The 21757-nt window shown below is 39.3% G+C and overlaps 1 protein-coding gene across 1 annotated transcript; it reads right to left on the bottom strand.

Annotated features, from left to right (window-relative positions):
• Nucleotides 1–14304: 14304 nt before the first annotated feature.
• On the bottom strand, nt 14305–15124 carry T265_13368 (hypothetical protein; the record flags this gene model as incomplete). Its single annotated transcript, XM_009168602.1, has 2 exons — nt 14305–14521; nt 15050–15124. 2 exons carry the CDS (start codon nt 15111–15113, stop codon nt 14361–14363), a joined length of 225 nt encoding a protein of 74 aa, XP_009166866.1.
• Between the last annotated feature and the right edge of the window lie 6633 nt (nt 15125–21757).

Here is a 21757-nt window from a genome sequence, read left to right on the forward strand (position 1 = left end):
GCAGTTGTGCTTTGTACTGGATGTCAAGCGCGGTGTGGTCATGTGTGTGGAATTCCCCTGAAAACGAACCTCTAATATCCAAGGTCAAGTAACACGCTTCTGTGAGCTCATTAGTGAAACTGCCTTAAGAAAGGAACTTATCACATCTTCAAACATGAGATCATTTAATTGCTTCTGACATTGACGTATGCCTAATGATGGAAAGTTTAATCTTTAGTGCTCTCAATTCACGAAAAAGTGACCACCAAATACTAAAGGTGACAGAGATAACGGGTCTATAAGCACTTGTTAAATATGACTTTGATAAAACGGAATGGTATTATGTGGACATTCATTAATTTGTCCATTGACGAAAGTGAAATGACGGAAGTATACAGCACAAGATTCTTCCGGATGTACAGTGTCCTTGATCGTTCAGGTCAACGTAGCGCAATCCGGATATTTACTGAAGCTGTATGTTAGAGGTGATCCTCAAAATCCTATTGAGGTTCGCGAAACTAGGATGAATACAAGCAATACCGTATGCAGCCAGATTACACAGTAGTCTCAAAAAGCGTAGAGATTTCACTTTTAGATCTAACCGCGTAAGATTATGGAGAAATCAACGAAAACACTTTTTAAATTCAAGTGGATTTAACAGTACCTACCAGGTTTTGAATGGTAGGTCGTTGTTCAAAGGAAACTAAAATTTATGTTTGAAATACATAATTGGTTGTGGCTCCAAATCAGTAACCCATAGGTTCACATCTCATTTCTTCTTAATGGGAACTCCTCTGATGGACCTTGGTTGATCCACCGTAGGTCGCTTTAGTTATTACTTTTGTCTGCGTTGTACAACACCATTCGAACGAGGACCACACTTTGCCGCTTAAGAATGATTTCGAGCCTTTGCCGTGGCCTTTGCGACGAAATTATCCCAAAAAACTGACAGTGGTTGGTGATTATTACAAGATTTCCATCACCAACATGAAGGAACCGTCTAATACTCAGAGGGGACTTTGGTTAAATGACTTTAGAAGTAAAAGTATTGTGTGGTTGGTCATAAAGGTTAGTTAGCCACGAACTTCATTTTTCTTATGACAAAACTGCATCACATATGCTAAACCAGAAATGAACTTTGAGATCCACAGGTACTACCTTTAATTAATGATCAACTACAACGAAACTTGAAGAAAGGCCCCAACAGCAAAATCCAGGAAAATATCCATCAGAACCAGCAATAGTTGGTGTTCGGGGCAGTCTTGAATCGCGCCATCAAGGCTCTCTGTTGCGTGGGATTGGGTAGAGAAGATTCTTCATTCAGCGAACACTTGGAAACCATTTTGCTCTGCCGATTAAAATTCAGGCCGCGTGTGAATAAGTCAGCTAAGGACACATTGGCGTGCACCATGAATGTCAACAAACCCCTCTCAGCATAATTTCAATCATAATTATAAGCGCTGGGTGTGAAAATTGTTTATTTTTTTGTCAGTTTACTCAGTGCCATGGTAGATGCTTTCGACACGTTTCTTCTAACCGATATTATTACCAATCGGTCTGCCAAGAGTAAGATGGGCAGTTAGACCGTTGTGACCTTTGTGACCAGTACCTGAAAGCTCAAATGCTTGTATGTATTTTGTCTGTAAACACGAAACTGGCTCAAGAGGTTAATAAAGACTGCTTTATCGATAGCCAATATTTGTTACAGTGTGGTGGAATATGGCAAAGGGCGTTGAACTCAGTCACTGTTCACGTGATACCTGATTTCGGGTACAAGACAGCAGAAGGTGATGAGGTCTGAACTGATCGTCTCGGTTCGGATTGGACCAAGTAAGGCACAATATTCATCGACAATGCACTGGATACCAACCAACAATATCAGTTTACCTAAACTGGCTTTTGAGGTTTTCTCTAAAGATAAGTGAATTATACGCGGCCCAGGGGAAGTGATGGTAGAGATATTGTCATGTAGGTAAAAGTCGTCCACGCTGAAAAGCCAAAAAAACTGTGCAGCGGTTGTTCGCTTATTAGAAATCACAACAAGTGCGCGTCTCACGAAAATACAGAGATTCTCCACCAACAACCTTGTGACCGTCGAAACTCGAGCGGCATAACAAAAGTGTGAATAACTCACAATTATATAGGATAAGACTCCTCCAATCCCTGAAATATCCTTCATTTTCAATAAGTGTAAAAAAGCTGTTTTCCCGCATGGACTGGCTTCACTTATAGAACGAATCCCTTGCCAAAATCCCCAAATATCTTCACATTGTCAGCAACAATACCGATACTAGGTATTATCTACTTGATTCAATTCTGATTCGACGAGTTATGTTTGACCAGAATGATGCAGTAAAGATAGGCTTTACAATCCTTTTTTTATGCAAAAAAATTACCCCACTGGGGTTTTTGTTTCTTGATCCAAGTGCACGTCCCGAATTTTTGAGAATTTTGCCTTTTGCCGTGAATTCACTATATGCGAAAATAAACTTGAAAATGTTCAGCATTACAGGTAATATGGACCGTGGTAACTCGACACTGTGGGAGAATTTTTGACGAAATTATTCATCTGGTTTTCGCCAATTCATATCTATTATAATGACAATCGTAGTTACTGACACTGTGGTACTATGGAAAAAAGTGTGAGCTGTTAATCCAGTGAACACCCGACGATTCTTACTACACACATCTAATGGAATTTTTCGTCAGATAAAGGAGTGGTGGATGGCTTTTTAGAATTGACCACATACTCGAAATTTGATAGTTGTCTTATGGCAATAGGTTGGTGTTGACGATTTCCTATTAACTTCTGCATAACTATCAATCACCGGTATCCTTGCATCCTTTGTTGATAAAATGTTTTTCACCTGCTGTTAGTTGTAATACACTTTGAGATGCCGAAGATTTTCGATGTCCAGTGCACCTCTCCTGTGATGCGTAACCGAATCAGGTTTCACATTGCAAACACGTTCAAAACACTGAAAAGCCTCATTCACAAAAACCCCACATTGAAATCTCTTGGGGATCTTTTTTATTTGATAAAATGTGTGAGATATTGATAGGTTTCTTTGGAAAACTCGTTAAAGTAATACGGACTAACAAAATCTAATAGATTGCATTTGTAGCAACAAAACATTCATTTACCAGGCGGCTAGTATTCATTGGGTAAATTATCCAGAAGATTGTATATTTGTTAGATTGAACCTCTGAAAGTTAAAGTAATACGGACTAACAAAATCTAATAGATTGCATTTGTAGCAACAAAACATTCATTTACCAGGCGGCTAGTATTCATTGGGTAAATTATCCAGAAGATTGTATATTTGTTAGATTGAACCTCTGAAATTCTCGCTGACAAAAAACAGAAATTTCGTTTTGAAATTTTGAGTAAGTCAAATAGAACGACCACACGTCTTACACAAATATCTACATGGCTGATGGATAATTTCGGTGAAAACTTTACCGTTTGCTTTCACACCCATTTCGGCTGATTTCATTAATGGTGTTTGTTTTGCTAAATAACGGTTTACGCAACAAGTTTGTGGTGTGTTGCGTCGGATTTGGTCTTTCTGCATTAATTTAAACTACAGAACCTGCGTAGTTGACTGCAAAATTGCACACTAACAACTCGAAAGATATGCTTTCTGTAGTTTTCGGGTGAGAACGTATTGCCTGAACTGTGGTAAGCTTTGTAGGTGTCACACAGATAGATGGTAAATCAGCCATCAGGCGTAAGTCGCCTAGTTTAAATTGTTGAAACCCGCCAAAGATCCTGCTGTTGTTTTAATAAAATTAGGCCTTTCAACGCTGAAAATATCATTATCTTACGTCTGAGGTGCAAATGTTGCTGTATAATGCAACGTGCTCAAAAAATAACCAACTTATGCTAAAATGACGCTATAAAAATCACGCAGCTAAATGTTGGGTTTTTTGCATTTCAGTGTCAATGAGAATAGTTTTGGGAACTTCTGTGGAAGCCAAAAGCCATGACTGACTGCGAACATAACTGGCACACGAGGAAAAGTCAACGAATGCATTTTAGTTGATGCAGATTTTTCAGCAGCGCGTACCAATCAAACAGAAATTATGGAAAAGTTTTGAAATTTGTCACTGTTAGAGGCATTGAGGAAAGTTACATAATTTCAGTGGTAAAGCCACCCCGGATGTTGAATTAAAAGGAATGAAAATATTGTACGCTTATAACTCGCAAAACTGTGGCGCTAATATGTACTTCAGTGCAGCATTTTTTAAAAGTGTACATACACGTCCGACTGTTGATTTTCGTATATAAGTCCGCTTCATTTAGCAGATTGCCCCCCTCTGAAAGCATGTCGAAGGAGTTTCCATTTTGTCTATTTCGTCTCACTTCATCTCGAAATGACATGTTTTTCCCCAAAGGTGCAGAACAGTTGTCTCTGTGAATATGACCCCATTTATATTCTATCAGTTGCACTTCAACTTCTCTTTGTGAGTAAGTCGCTTTCATGAAAAAATTATGGAAAGATTTAACCAAAAATGATTACAAAAATATTTAGCTGTGTATCAAAAACAGATACCTAGATGCAAGGTCAGGTATTGATGAGGCCCAGAAACAATGTTCTCCTTCGAAATTTGATGTAAAGATCTTGCAAACATCAAGTTCATTGTGGAAGATCTTGTGTGATGGTAGGTAACCAGCTTATCTAAGACGGTCGTGAGACATCTCATCACTGATTGTCTCAAATGTCATCGCATAATTTTATCGAATTTTTGCCTAAAATTTGACAAAATTATTTTATTCCTGAAATCATAAACTAATACACAGGATGAGATTTCTTAATTTCCTTCCGATAATCTCGTGTAATTTTCCATTCGGTTATCCCGTGAAACCAGGTTTTGTAACTTTGAACGTTTTTACAGGACCTTTTTATGTATTTTTTCAAAGAACACATGAAAGCTTGAATATTTTGGTTAGCTTAAACATCCCGGAAAGAACAGCGTCACCACACCCAAGCTTTATGGATTTTGTCCAACAAATTGTGCTTGCAACAGTGCCGAAGTCTAAAATGAAATCGATTGGTAAGCAATCGAACAGAAACGTAGTAACAACAAATGATGTAATACAACAGCAACAATCACGTTTACTTTTAGATCAGGATGTCGTAACACGTGAATATATCAGTACAGGTTTTCCTGAATAATGATCCAGTACGTACAGTGGTTATGCGGACCGACAACCTGATCGGGTAGCAACATAAAAGTTTCTAATGAAGTACATTAAACAAATAAATGAAATGCATCTAAAGGCAAGGCAACATGTGCTTGGAGGGGCGGGAACTCTCAAGCCTTTTTATTTTGAATGCCTGACCGTCAAACAGATTACAGGCTATTACATGAAATCCAGCTGTCGAACTTAAAACCATAGCCCGAATTTTCTTCTCCCAGAGTAAGAACACTTCATCGAAGAAAGTATCTTCTTTTCCTCATTCATTCACATTCAAATGCACCCAATAATGAAAAATCGCCAATCACTGAATAAATGATCATTTTTACGGTTCATATTCCGCTGGATTCTGAAACTTTTTTTCATTTCCCACGCGCTCTGATTCTGACACTCGACAGATAACCTTAATCCAGACGCCGATTTAGTACAGGGTGTGACAGCGATGGGTTTTGATTGGAGCGAACCCAACCTAAATGGCTTCTTTGCTATGGATCGATGAAAAGCGTTCCAGAAATTGAACAATACTCACACGAGAGACGTAGGAAAAATCCGGAGCTTATACACATGCATGCAACGGTGAAGTTGAGGGACCTTACTGTAGGCCTGGCGAATTAAGACTTCCCCACCTTCTGTGGTTTTAGATATTATATTCCAGTACTGGGCTTCTGAAATTCGCACTTCATCAGATACCTAAAACCATATCGTGGCTAATTAAATTAGGGTTTTGCACACATAATCTACGGAAACACATAGAAGCAATCGTGCTGTGAACAGGAAAGCTCAAGATGCAATAAGTCTAAGGCGGCAACATATTGACCTTACTACCATTTGACAAACAATCGTGAATCAATTAGGCTTTCTTCTAGAATATGGGCGTAATCGATTGCTTAGCCGGAAAAAACTTTCCTACTTGATAAGCTGTCGATTTAATGGCGGTTAAGAAATCTTCATAAAATTCGTTTGATCGTCCGCATATAAATTAAAAGAGCAGCCGAGACACTGGTACAGCAGAAAAAACACTCAGTCAACAACGCACACAGGAATATCCAAAAGGACCAATAATGACGAATAAGAGCAAATCATCAACTGCTTATCCCGCAGCTGCATTCAATATAGAACACTACTGTTATCCCCGTCTTTTGCAATAAAAAGCTTGATTGCCCAGATAAGTGAACGTCCAAAGGCCAGACTTGAGGTAATCAGGCTATTGGCTTCACATGAAACAGAAGAAACAATGCATGCATGACTATCAAGTCTCTGGAAAACAGTTGAAATTGCAATCAACAAGGCTTAACCAGAAAGTGCATGTGATTCCATTCGCATCCTGGTACCTCTCCCCACTGCTCTGTGCCTGGACTTTTCCACGCTCATTTATTTCACGCGAGGTGAGTTCTCAAGACCAAATGAAAGTATTGAGCCATGCTTTTGGCGCAGTCCTCTGTAACTAAGATGGAGGCCAACTGGAATAAGGTAACTGCTCCAAAACATTGTTTTCCAGGTTAACGAAACTAAAACCAGATAGCGTCACCAAAGCAGACGAGAGACACAAACATGGGGGAGCATGAACAGGATTGAATCCAAATTGAAAGCACGTAGCTGATAGCATTCAGCTCTTGTAGGAAAATCTTCAAGTCAAAGATCGCAAAAAGAACTAAAGAAGGCCTCTACCGTATTCGTTTCCTTGATGGATTGTATACCAAATGATCACGTAAAAAACGCGCTCGTTCTTTGTTAGTTTTTGCTCATTTCGCCTCACCCTTTGACACATGATTGGAAATCAGTGTGCAACTGCCCACATACGTCCGTGAACATTGGATCCTTTGGTGTGAACGTGAAGCTTTTAAGTAAAGGGTTAACTGTTTGTTCCCACTATCCCAAACTGAAGTCAAGACAAGCAAAAGTGATCATCGGGATTTGGCTGTGTTCAAAACGTAAAGCCTTGTCTTTCAAAGCTTTGCTGTGGTTCCTGCGGAAATGTATTTCCGGTCCCATCTGAAGCCCACTCATTTTCTGCGAAACAACATAGAAGGAAACTGGTCATTTCGACCTGTAAACTAACACCAATTTTCTTACAGAGTGAGGTGTAAAATGCAAAGCCCTAATGAAACATCATGTTTATTCATATATATTACCAACATGTAATAAGTGAACGTTTACCTCAAGCAAAGTCTCTCTCTAGCGTACCAGCCACTGGCCTAAAGTACGTCCAAAATAAGTTAATGACGCAAACCGCTCACTTGTTCCCGAACAAGGACTATAGCGGATCCGCCAAGGAAGGATAAGATAAATTGTCGAGTTGACCAGGATGAAAAATAAATACTGTATATTGAATTTTGCATCTACACTACTCAAAACGAGAGCTGGCTAGCATTGTTTCATTGTTTCCGAGTGCTAACATTGACAAAAACCATGAGTACAATCTGCTCTCGCTTCCTGTCTTAGGTCTTTCAATAAGAACACATATGGGTTGACGAACATGTTTTCGGCAAGGTCTTTTCAAGTCATACAATTGCAAAGGTTAAGAGAGCGGTATTTAACATATTTGAATGAGTATGGTGTAAATGGACATGGAATCGAGTGAGATGACATTGGCTACCTATCAAAGAACCATTAGTTCAGGTCGCCAATAGGATGACTTGAGCTAGTCACTTCGGGGGGTGTTGTAGTTGTGTGTTCAGCACACGGTGCATGTGTGAGGGGAGGTGAGTTGGACCATGGTAAGTACAACACAACGAACAAAGGTTTTTGCCGACAAAGGATCGGGTCGCGATGTCGTATGGCGATAACTTCAGCCACTGCAATTGTGCGCTGCTGTACTGATCTGGGTTGGTTACCCGGCCCCTTCTAAACAACGCGGAAACTTTGGCTGGGTATCACGTTGTGTGCAGCGTCAGCTAAATGTTGTACTAGGGGGCTGGTTATCGTCCTCGTAGTTCCAGAAGCTAGCCAGGGTGGGTTGTGTTCCTTCATTCTTTGGCCGAGTATCCTAGTCGTGCGTCCGATTGTTGATTCCCTTCTCCTATTTTTTATGTTGTACAACTCGATTCCCCCTTTTTTGTTATTTTGGTCTATGCCTATACCACCCTTGTTGTTTTTTTTTACCTGAACATAAACCGTTCTTTGACCTTGTCATCGGACGTGCCGTTTAAGTTCACACGTGGTTTCGCTAGCTTGTAAACACGTGGCTCCGCGTCGGCGTGGACTTTGAGACCCGTTAGGAATTAGCAGTTCCTAAACCGGTGTATAGAAGCCGGCATAGTCCCACGATTTGAGGTTGGTAAAGTTTTATCATTTTTTTATTGTACTTATAGTACCGCATTTGTAGATAAACCTCCATTTGAAAGAATTGGTTTTTGGGGTTTTGCGCGTAACTCGACGTGGTTCAACAGATTGCTGGAATCAATCTATACCGATGTATTCTGCTGCACAGCAGCAAGAGAATGAGTAAACTATCATATTTTGGGCGTGGACAGGCACTCTATCCTTGAGATTAAAGGGGCACAAACGATTGATGGTTAACCAGGTTCGGAGTTTTGCAGCCGGGAAATTATAAATGGGAATTTTCGGTCTTTCACTAACTTCAGTAGTGTTCTTGGCAAGTAGAAAAAATGCGGTTTACCTGCTTGTTCCATGCAACATAAGTCGTCTAATTTTCGAATAAAAACCCATTGGTTGAACATGTACGAACCTGTTCTCCTCAAGAACCTGAAGCCCTTTATCACTATGTAATCTTCAATTTGCTTAACTTCTTCATATTCGTCATCTACCCAGGTGTCTTTCCACCAGATATGGTTTCTTCACATTCTGTTTCAGTATTCTGGTAGGCTTATTTAGTTGTTTCTTGCCACCTTGGTTCTCTAAAGCAATATACTTCTTTACAAAATTTATGGCTCAACCTGACTATGTTTATCAAGAACAGTTGTGATACGTTTCTACCTCCAGAGCCATGTTCAAAGAGCCTCACGATTACTAAAACAAAATAACTGGCAACAGAAATATGGTCACTCAACTGAGAAACGTCTTTGATTATGTTTCATGATAACTTCAATTCAAGATATAACTAGATTTTATTAAGTTATCCGAATGTCTCTTTCTGTCTGTATACTTTTGTGAACATTTTAAAGGATCGGTACGATAGTCATTCATATCAACGAGAACTTTTGAAAAGAAACAGGAAGCTTCGGGAAGAGGTCGAGTAGCCTGCTTGAAAGATTAAAACAATTATTTTCTGTGAACTGTCTACTCAGAAGCATCTCAGAAATAGGAAATACCGCAGGATGTAAAATGCCCTGAAGCAGTTGTTTGGTGGAAGCATGATGATACGTGACCTGCTTTGTTTTCTTCAACGTTTCTAACCATAACGAGCAGTGTTGCGTACAACCCACATAACTCGTGACTGGGAAAGCTCAAGGTTTTAACTAATATTCTAAACGACTTAACGGCTACTTTTTATTAAGTAATGTGTCCCCAACGGGCATTTCATAGATTGCTGGAGAGTATTAACGACTGCTGTAACACCCAAGACAAATCTAAACATTCACCCAGCTATTGTTTTGTCCTAGGCTGTCGGTTCCCACTTCACGTTATCTACGGGATCAATATTAGGTAACAGTTTTTGGGCATTTTTTTAGATTTTTAATGATGCTGAGACTAGGACTGGTAGCTTACCTGGCCAACTTATTATTACAAAGTAAGAAGAGCAGATTTTTTGTGATTAGATGCCACATCTGTTAGGTTCGGAATGGGGAATATAATACACGATATTTTTGTGCACAATGTCTGCATAGTTTTATTAGTTGGGCAGTTTGGTGGGCTGCATATACTAAAGTTACGCACTGGAGCGTATCCGACATAAGGGGGTGTTGCTTATCATTAATACGTCCACCTAATGCATACAGAATATGCGGAACACAGAAAAAAAACTTGCAAACTGCGTGTTATGATTATTCGAGCATTGCTGGTTGTGCGTCTGACCACCCACCACAGGTAGACTAATTTCCCATCCTTTTATGGCATCACTAATATAGGAGATATACCGACTGATCTTGTCTACACGTTCCACGACTGACACATTACCTTACGAAATTGGTGAAGGATTTTGTTCTCTTATGTCCAAGATGTAAACCTTTTACACCAAAACGGAGGGGTTATCTAGTTTGACAAACAATCCTCCATTAGGCATTGCCTTAAGACATTCTCTGTCCAAGTTTTCAATAGCACGTTAAGTGTTTTCTAATCGGAGTATTTTGAAAACAATCACCCGCAGGTAACACAGTCAGACCGCTCTCGTGGTTCATAGGTTTAGACATCCCTATGGGCATATCTACTGGTCAAAGTGACGTGCGCAGCCTGAAACTGGAAAGATACCATCAGAGTTTGGCGTGGTTGCTAAAATCTCTGAAGCTCATTTTCACATTTCACACAGAAAGGGGGGAGTGTTTACTCAGAAATAAAGCTGTCATCTGAAAACTTCGATGGGTAAACTACCTTGAATAATCGTCCGAGCGCGTGTCGTATCTCGTCTACATGTCGCCAACTATTTCACCGTATTTACATTGCATGGTGATAAACGACTTGTTTGATAACTGTCTGAAATAGACAATTATTTTTCTCATTTTGCTTTTCAATATTTTTCAAACACCTGATAACAAACGCACCTAAGAGAAATTGGTTGTCCTTTTAAATGCTGTTTGAGACGTTTCAGACAATGGTGTATAGCTCAACTGTGAAAAGCATTCTCCAATTATGTTAAAATTAATCGTTTTGATTTCGTTCCTTCAAGGTGTTTTGTTGAATCTTCAATTGTCTTACACGAGATCATAGAATAAGATCCTGGAACATGCTTTACCCACTGTACATTTCATTCGGTAGAATAAGATAACAAGTGAAAATAAAATGAGGTTACTCTCCTGAGTCGACATCACGTTGTATCTATTACACGACAAGTACGTGTGGGCGCATAATATGGCAGCCTCTTTGTTCAACCTAATACTGAGCTAATTATTCCTCCAAAAGCTACTCTCAGAAAAAGAGATTATTAATCAATGCACTGATGCCCTTAAACGTCTTCCATCACGCGTATATCTAAGTTTGGTGAGGAAATTGAAGTGGATTGTTTTGTTCAACTGATCAACTAGATGCCACAAACATTTTTTGACAAGAGCCAAGGCTTCATCGTCACTTTCCATGCTATCTGTGCCGCATTTGGTGGCACTGTCGTTCAATGTTAGGCAGATATCCTTAATTATCCATCCAATGGAGAGCTAATCAAATGCCATACTTAGGTACAATCAGTCAATACGGCAAAGGTAACCAATACCTAGTGCACGATTCGGTATGACGAAAGCCAGGTGCGTTTGATGGGCCGTTGTAAATGGCTTAATCAGTTTTAGCAGCTCGAGACCGTTGGGTATCACTTTTCATTAGTTTTCCATTCCTGTTGCTACCTCCCTCTCAGAATCGCACAAAGAAGACTTATTTTTGCGTGCAGATGAAAACAACAACGCATTCTATAAAGAATGCACCAGCTTCGGTGGAGATAATGTTGAAACAACTAAGATGCTCAGGAAGGGTGCGCCATGAGCACAGATATCTCTTGAACCTCTTGCACTTTCCATAATTTTTAACTGCTGCTTTTTCAACAGACTAACGTGATTTGTTCGGCTAGAAATGACTCATCCAGCATAACGATAAATGATGGAACCTAGAGTTTTCAGCTTTGAAAGGTGTCCTAAGTAGGCAAAATTGAATTTTTTTTCACCATTTAGAGATTTTTTTCGTGTCACCTTCAACGGGTTGGCCTGAGATCGCGGCATCTGCTGAAGAAACCACAATGCTGATAAACAAAGAGCCTATAAAAATGGCCTCCTAGACTCCTGTATTTCCCTTCGGTATGCCAAGTTCTTGTTTTTTGTGACTCTCTTCACCACAACAATTGCAGGCTTTAATCTTGGCTGACTTTTTGGCTAAAGATCCACGTCCCAGAATGATGTACTCTAGTGCAGGTCCATCGTTTTGAGATATAATGAAATTTAGCTGTCCTGTCGTTAATTTTTGATGCTTGGCGGTGAGGGAAAAACAGGACAAAGTTCGCAAAGTCGGATTGTACGACCGTATAAAACTGTGGCGACGCCGCTAAACGAAATATCCTCATAACAGATATTTTTAAGAGTCTGAGCGAAATTCATCGCTGATTTGGTCAGCAATATACATTCACCAGAATGTGTGGTAGATTAAAATAAAAACGAAGGGAGATTTTTTAAATTTCGCGAATGAATCTTAATTTAGTGCACACAACAATCAGTTCTCTCAATTTAAGCAAAAGTGGCTACGAAACGTCTTTCATATAATACCATAAACCGGCTGCTCAATAGGGCGATAGTTCCGAGCCAATGATTGCTTTTGGCAAAAACTGCGTTATAGGAATCGCTATTTCCCGTGTTCAAGTTAGCCTATTATAAACCAATTACCGCTAATGGGCGGTTGGTTACCGTAACAAACCTTGAAAATGTGTACAGCGGCTGAATCCTCTTTATCCATGTCCATCACACTAGGCGTAATCAAAATAACTGGTAAACTACTTTCAGATGCGAATAAAATTTTACTCACAGACCAGCTCCAGGGTGAACATTTAACAGGTGCGGCGTTAGTAGGAGTTGTGGTTTTTCCTTTGGTCCTTTCGAAATGAAGGGGTATTCTATAAATCCCTGTCTATCACTGGGCCATAAGTAAAACATGTCAGTTTAGCGTATTTTAAATAGAAAAGCATTCTAGAAAAGCCCTTATTTTTTATTTTTAACCTATAATGAAGTGACAGCGCCTCTAAGTCAAGTAGCCTCAACCGTGAAGCATCAACGGTATTTCTTTGAATACAACGTGTTAGCTACCGAAACATTACCCAGTTTATTCGCCTGTGTATTAATCATGCTAATGATAGATTATGCAAAAGGACTAAAAGTCTTAATTAAAAGTGTTTTGATGTCAATAAACCCTGTCTCGGAGGAGTTCTGCAGTGAGAGCAATGCAAATTCCATTATAGAAGTTGAGTCCACGGTGAACGCAATACCAATCTTTTTTTTCTGTTTGAATAGTGGAGGCATTGGATCCAAGTTGCATTTGCATTTCTTTCGACAAACCTCTGATTAGTGCAGACGAATTCATACTCTTTCATGTCATAATTCCGGGGCGGATTCTTAGAAAAAACTCCCCATCTGACCATACAATAGTTCACCATCGACTGAAAATCCCAACAGTTATCTTAATGCCTCGGGTTATGATGAAACAGACCATGGTGCATGTGCATTCTGGTTTACCAGTATCTTTATCAGTCGACGGAATACCACATGGTTTTAGTAGCATCGAACTCATAATGCGATTGCCTTGCAGGCCACCCACATTCAGGAAAGTTGTCGTCGAAATTTCCTCGTCATCCCACGACATTTTGTAGCATTTTAACTGAACTTTTATCCCCGAAGCCTTACATGAAGTGGCCTAAAAGCGGTCAGATCTTGTGAGCGATTAGCAAAAATATTGCTTACGGGTCGAAACATCAGTCACAACATTAATTTTCTGAACTAAGCTCAAGGGAGGCATAATCGTGCATCCTTTGAGATAAGAAGAACCCTGATATTAGTAAGGCCACGCATTATGGTTTAATCTATTTTATTCTGCTTTGTTATTCCCGAGGCAACACATCGATTGCAGTGGCAAATAATAATGAAGGTTCTTTAATAAAATCACAAAAAAAGGCAAATGGGTTTGTTTTTCAATACCGGACTTGAACCATGTGTTGAGTCCAAGTGGATCTAGGCTCGCATGTTTGAATTTTCAAAGAACTAAAACTTTAAAAATCAATCCTTCGTGTTGAAGCTTTGAAATATTTTGGTGAGCCAACACTATTTCCAAATTTGGACTGCATGTATACGCATTTTTAAGTAGTCTCTTTCACTGGATGTTCTTGTCATATGGAAATGACCACGTCTTGAATACAGCCATTTCTTTGTTTTAGGGAAGAACTGGTATATTTCGGACGGCTCCATTTTCACTGCTTTCTTGATATAGCCATACACATATCCCAACCAAAATATAGAAAATCTGGTTATCATTAACAAGCACTGTATTTTATGCACATCAATGAATTAATACTCATGTTGGACGAAGTAGCTGGACAGCACATCATCTAACCTAACCTCATCAGTCTGATAGCCCGTTTGTCAGACTGCCCAATTCTCAATCCGTCAGTACCTTCCGCCTCTTCATTTGCATTCGCACGCATTTGTTCCAATATTTCATGGACAATTCTTCGTTCGCTCGGAAGCAGATACATTGACCGCACTGGATCTAGTAAGACACAAAAAACACTTAGTTGGGACAATAGCGGCGTTATGAAGTCAATACTGTATAGAAAAGGGGTAATAAATAAAGAGGCACATTTTTTTCAAACATTTCATAAGAAGCGTAAATAGGATGGTTTATAGAATTTTGTCCAGATGACACATTTATTGCCTACTGGTCTGCTCATGACTCATTATGAACAGCTGGTGTAAAACAAAAAAATTAAGCAACCTTATGCTTACTGATCCTAGAAGTGTTTGCCCAACAAATGTTGCTTTTAAGCCGGAACTGCAGTCGCAGAAACAACCCCGGTGAAAAGGAAAAACTCGGTACTTGCTCTACGGTGGTCACATTTGCCTTTGCTAGATCAACCTTACCGAGAATATTTCTCAATAGTAGACTAAATTATGTAGCCATCAGAGTATTTGTCATCTTTAAGTGGATCACAGAAAATATAATATACTTCGTAAAATTGAGTGCCTTCTCAAAGCAATGCAACTGTAACTCTGTGTGATAAATGTGCTGAAAACTTACCAAAGCAAATGATCACAAATGCCAGGAGAAGTAGGCTGGAACTAAGGCGGAAGATAAAGGCCATTTCAGCAGCTGAAACAGAGAGTGGATTTGAGCCTCGGGTGAATTCGAGAGTCGGTAAAATTCTCCCCTGAAGGAAAATTATAATCGCATAACGCCCAATTGCATCGAAATAGGCATATTCCTTGTAAACTTGCGCATTTTATGGAGAATTAATTTACGTGTAGCTCAGCCACAGTGAGTATTTGCATTTTTTAAATTGTGATGATGGCACATTTACGTTATTTGTGTCATTTGGTTTGGGTATGACGGGAAATTAATCTTGTTCACACAACCAACTGCGCAGAGCTTGAGTGGATTCCTGGAAGATAACGTTGAAAACGTGAAGTGAATACCATTAAACCGTGTTAAGCCCATCTTAGGTCGGGGAAACTTGTCAATCCCACATGATGTTTTGCACCACTTGCTGTTACATAGAGCTGTTACAGAAGCTGAATAAATCATTTCAACTATCCATAGTTGATCACGAGCCAGTCCGATAGAGCATAACCTTTGGGCATCGACAGTCCAGGGTCAGTTAGTCAACACTTCACACTGTGCTCCATGGAAAACTTCACAGTTCTCCACCTACATGCAGTCACTTTATACAGTTAGAATTCTCGTTTAGGAAGGCGAACGATTTTGAGATCAAAATATGTTTTCAGTCCTCCTCGTAGTCAGTGAACTATATGCTTTAACCCAGCAAATAATATTGTCAATGATAGCATCTAGATTTTTCTTGGTTAATGAAGATAACTCCTCCAGTTTTAGTCAGCACATCGTCCTCATAGAAGTTAATCATGAAGAAGATTGATCTAAATATGACTGCGACTTGCATATAGAAGGACCAGGTTTAATTTAAATGTGGACTAAAAATCTACCTCCAAATTCACGTTTAAAGGGCTGAGACCAGATCTCAGTGGTGAAGTTGTCATCTTCCTCCCCTAAAAACCAGGACTAAATATTCCTTTAACACATCCAGTTTCCAAATAAGTTGTCCGATGATTTTAACATAAATTCTGTAAATGCAATTGACACAAGCTGAACAATAAACGTTCGGTTGAAATTTAATTCACCTTAGAAGCTGTAGCTCGGAAGAAAGCCACACATGCAGTCCCAATAACACTGCGCAAATACAGATATATGTGACCAGTACATGCTAGAAACTCTTATGAGATTCAAGATTTTAGTCAAGTGTATCCAACAAACAAATTAACGGTTGGTAAACTCACGAGGTTCTTGCGACGCAACTAATAAATTGGTTGTGAGTACCATCCATTTTATCTACCACGGTGTCGAGCTGCTCAGATACGGAGTGCAGTCTGATTGGCTAGCACTGGAATCTTGGGCAAGAAAGCAGGTTGCGATTGGACAATACCTTCTCCGCTGGCATCAAGAAAGTTGGACTTTTGTGGTTTGCACACTAAATCCTGGGGCTGGGGAACATATAGCACTTTAATAATATTGACCTTTCTGTCAATTTCAACGTCAAATGGAACATGCTTATTGATATCGAATTAAATTTAGCTATCCTTCAAACCCACCCTTTGTGAAGCTACACGTCATCCAAGGCACGTGTATTAGATTCATCACGGCTCAAGAGAACCATTGTACCATCAAAATAGACCATCGAATAAAAACGCAGTTGAGACTGTCAAATATATCACTAAAGGTAATAATGAAATCTGATACCAGAATGCAGCCGGCTGTCTTAACACGGACCGTCTTTTCCCCTGTAACTGTCTCACGTGGCGTATTATGAGATTCAACGAAAGCAACGGCGTGATAAATATCAGTGAATTGAACGATCTCTTAAAATAACTGAACTTCAAATCAGGATGCTCAGAGAAGAAGATCAACTTTTAGTATTTGGAAGATGCAACGCTCATTAGAAGAAAAACACTGTGAATCAAAGAATTTAATAAATTTCTGAATTGGCTAGAAATATGTCGAGTGTTTGTCTTGCTATGTCTTCCATTTTAATCACGATATCCTTCGAGAAGTTCCAGGACATCACAACGTAAACGAAATATGGTCAAATTCTCTGCAGTTTGCAGAAGTCCGAGTATTTTTGCAACGTCATTAAAAAAATTACCCATCATTGCGTACAGTAATATAAATAAACGGGCGAACTTTAGGATTTTTATTTCTTTAAATCTAACGGTAGACACCTACTGTCAGTTGGGATTAAACTTACACCATATTTATCAAACACTGAGAGTATGGAAGACTTCTCACAAACTTTTATGCATAGCAAGAAGTGCATGCGATGGTTTTTTAATGTTTCACAGGCGGCTGCAGATAATATTCTTAGACAGAATTTTTCGTGACAATTGTCATATATACCTTGGGGTAAAATTTAAAGTGTAACGGTGCACAAGCGTGTACTATTCCCTGAATATGAGATAGGTTCCGCTAAAACATTTTATGATTTCGGTGCACCACACGATTCTTCCGCGGGAAACGTTAGACAGTCCAGTTCCAAAATACGGTACTTAGCGCGTATTCATAGCTCAAAATTAATCAACTCATATGACCAAGTGGATAGCCACAAGATATTGCCTCTGAGAGTCTCAAAAAGGATGATACAAGCATGGGAATATTTTGTTTATTTAAAAAAAATCAACGCAATAAGAGCATTCCAACACCACTTTTCACGGCCCACGGTGATACCGAGAGTAGTTCATTCGGCCGACATCTATTTTGACTGCAGTACAGTAGTAAACTGGATGTTCTTCCTAAGGGTTACCCTGTCACAACAAAAAGTACTGTTTTCTCACGTCACATAATATGTGAGTTCCGAGTTGTGTTAAGACCATAAGCTTAAGGCCGACGTCGTTTACAAGCTTAAATTCAGCATTAATTGCCTCGAAGACGAAATACTAAATGGCCTTAAGGTAAAAAATTGACGCATATAAAAAAATCTTGTATTACAGGGATCACCTTAAAATTAAATACGAACTCCAAGCCAGAGAGAGGAGAGTAAAGAGCGCACACCCAACCTTATTGTTTTTTTCCACAAACTCGCTCCACAATATAAGCTTTCAATATCAAAAAAGACATTCATTTTCAGGGAAACACATCAGAACTTTCGAAGACACTAAACAGTTGTTGGTGGTAATTTTAGAACGCAGAGAAACGATGAATTAGCTCAATGGTTTGTTCGGAATCCAGCCCAAATGGGTAAACATATCTAGACTCATATGCATATATGTATACCCACGTATACCCACACGCTTATATATATGACCATATATCTATATCTATACATTGGCTACTTTAAAAAACGTCTAAAGCGAATCTGGAAACTATGGCATTCGGCAAAATTCACTGAGTCCAAGTCACACGATATTCATCCACCGCAATGAAAAAGTGTGAATGAAACTTACAATCCGTTGGTTTGTTTGTGTTCAGGCCGTGAACGTCTGTGCATACCATCTGTACACACAAAACGGTCTCCATCGACCCAGCCAAAGATTCAAATTGACTTAACGGGATATGTAAACAGTTAAACATTCGACACTAGATAAGAGGCATAAGCTGTGAATAGTCTTTCACCCACAGAAAGCGGAGGTCAATCGTTCATTTCAAATGTGGGTCACATTTTCACGTACTGATATTGTTCTGCGCTGCTCATGACATGAAATTGGTCCGAGTACTCAGGAAGAAATGGAAGTAAGAAAAGTTTCAATTTAAAAAGATTGTTCATTGCATTCTAACAAACCATATTTATATTACAATGTCTTGGATTAAGTCGTGGCATGGGGTTGTTCAGTGGAGAAGACCTGTAAATCGGCCCATGGGTTTTGTCGTGGTTGGTGAGTAATTTGAATGATTTACTTGGTTGAATTTAGCGATTTGCGTTTGGAAATCGCCTTGCAGTCAGCTATTTGTGAATGAGCATAGTGGTAGTCACCTTATTGTATGTATGGTACAAAGTGGCATTTGACTGGCTCTTTGTTCAGAAGAACCGGTATTTTTGATCGACTATGCTGGTCGCCGCAACCGTAGTTGAATCGTATATGAATACATCCAGTTGGTTGACTCGAATTCGGATTGTATGTAGAGCCTTAGCGAGCAACTCAGTAATCCAGTGACAATTTTCTTATGACTAACCCAGAATTGAAGTGTCCCTTACATCCGCTCGTTCGCATTTTGCTCAGTACATCTCATTTGGCGCCCAATCCACTGTACGGATAGAGGTTACCCTCTCCAAAAAGCAGAAAAGTTGTTTCGGCTTTACACGCGTTGTAAGATAAATGCTTGGTATTTTATGAATTGGACAATACCCTTAGATCTAGAATAACCTTACTCCATTTGGTCTAAGTAATCTTCATAAATTATGATTGCTTCTTGAATTTGACGTAAATAGATCCTGTGAAGCAGATTTCACGCATTCATTAAGCCATTTTTTATAGCAGTAACTTTCCCAAAGAATAAAATTGGATCGATTGAGCAAATACTAAAGAAAATGTGCAAGTCAAATTCCATAACGCTGAAAAATCCCCCGTAAATGGGCCAGCATTTTGCAGGATTTCTGAGCCGATGACATTCTTGTTGCCGAATAAACGGAGCAAACCTAAGGATATGAAATCTCGATTCTGGAGAAAATATCAAGAAATTGAAGGACGGAATTTTTTCAACTCAAGCATTGACTCAATTCAACATCATTTACGGCCGACTTACTGAACGGAATTTCGTAGGTTGAAGTGAGCACAATCAAAAATTGAGGTGTTAGCTCATAGCATTAAATACCATCAAAACTCGAATCACCTGTAATTTTTGTGTTCTCCCTACTTCTGCTGAAAACAAAAATCGCTCTGCATAATTTAATTATTCTGCATATTTAGAAAAAGCAGCACAACTAAAGCTGTTTTTTCTGGACGGTTTTGCTCTTTGTTCAAGAGCATGGATCTTATTCTCGAAAAGGTGAGTGCTCTAGGTACGATGCGTTCAGCACAAAAATCCAATTCAACTAGTTTCAGCGAATCTTGCTTTGTACACTTAGGTCTGTCTCATTGAAACAACATTAGCATTCTACCTGCCATTTAGTCGGCAAAGAAATGGGAGAAACCGCATGCGTAAACCAGTTGTCAGCTGAGCGGATAATTTGCTCTGACATCAATTAAAATTCCAAAATCACTTGTTATCCCCGTCGATAAAGCAAAAAAAGTTTGTTTTCGTTCTTTTGTAGGGGCAGACGTGTTTGGCCTATATGGCTTAGAACTCTCAACAGTGAACATGTTGTTGAAGGCTGTGAGGAGGTCATGTAGCTGGTCTCGAAAAATGGATTCAGGAATATTTTTTATCAATACTTGTCAATGTCCTTCTATTACAAAAGTAGAGAAACCTTTGCAGACTAGCACCTATTTTTTTACATGATTTTCGTTTACTATTCCAAACTCTAGGTTTCACTCGGCAATCCCAGCAGCGTGTGTTAACATCATTTAGTCATTACGGAGGATTTCAGACCCTTCGTGCTACAGACCTACGACCACTTTTAGCCTATTTTATCTGCTGTCTATTTTGACTGCTCGTGGGAAATACAGCAAAATTAGAAGTATCTCAACAATCTCTTTCCGTCTACCAGTTTTGGGGTATGAAATTCACACAGTGTGTTCTATCGTACTAAATACCTAAAGGGAACAGAAAGATTTATTTGTAAAACTCATCTGAAGTGACACCCGCTTGATACTTTATTCCTTCCTTCGTGGCATTTCTGGTAGCATACTCGCGGTAACAGGATGCCGTTTATTGGTATATGCGACCCATCTTATTTCATTCTGCGTGATTCGAGTTTAATTTGTTATATCTCTGACTGTTAGTTGTTCACACTGTCGATGGAATGACGCCTGAAATTCAAAATAATACAGTGACAAAGTAACAGCTACCCAGCTACATGGTTAACTTCATTTTAGAATTTAATCCATTTTTAAAACGCTAACGTACGGTCGAATGCGGTAAATTTCAACTTGACGCAGTCAGGGAAGAACGGCTCCAAAATGAACGTGTTAAATTTACACTTTATAAATTGACTTTTTTGTCAGCTGATAAAGTTTTTCCATTGGCAACATCGGTGGACTCTGAAATTTTCAGCTGTTTTTTCCAACATTTTCGAAATAGCAATTCTAGATTTTTCACTAAAATTGAAGTCAAAACCTAGGGGTTGTGTTTCTTCTGCTTCGTTTTTCCGTAAAGTTTTTGCGATACCTCTGCTGTAAAACCTTGAAAAGGGTTCATTCATCAATGTTTAGCCAGAGACTGTTGTAAATTTCTGCTGCAGATAATTGATCTTTGTTGCAAGTAACCTGCACTAATGGTAGTTTTGCTACTTGGTTTTCCGCTTGTGTAAGTTGGTCCACATGATAAGCGTTAGCTGGTTCTTAAGATGTTTCTACTCAACAGGATGGTTTGGAAAACAAGTGTCTGAAAAGGTGGCAGTTTACCCAGCCCACTTTAAGGACGATTGTGTCTTAAGTAAACATAAGTAGTGGAACTTGAACAAGAATACCTGGCATAGGTAAAGTACACCACCGGCCTAAAAGGTGAACCCTCTTCAAATTCTTTGGATTTTCTAAAAAAGTTGTTGATCGAGAGCTTTTCAGTAAAATATGTGATAAATCAAGAGCGTCGTTTATTGTTCGTACCTTGAACTGTTTGGGGCTTTTT

This window comes from Opisthorchis viverrini (genome assembly GCF_000715545.1).
Source record: "Opisthorchis viverrini unplaced genomic scaffold opera_v5_61, whole genome shotgun sequence".
Taxonomy (NCBI): Eukaryota; Metazoa; Platyhelminthes; class Trematoda; order Opisthorchiida; family Opisthorchiidae; genus Opisthorchis; species Opisthorchis viverrini.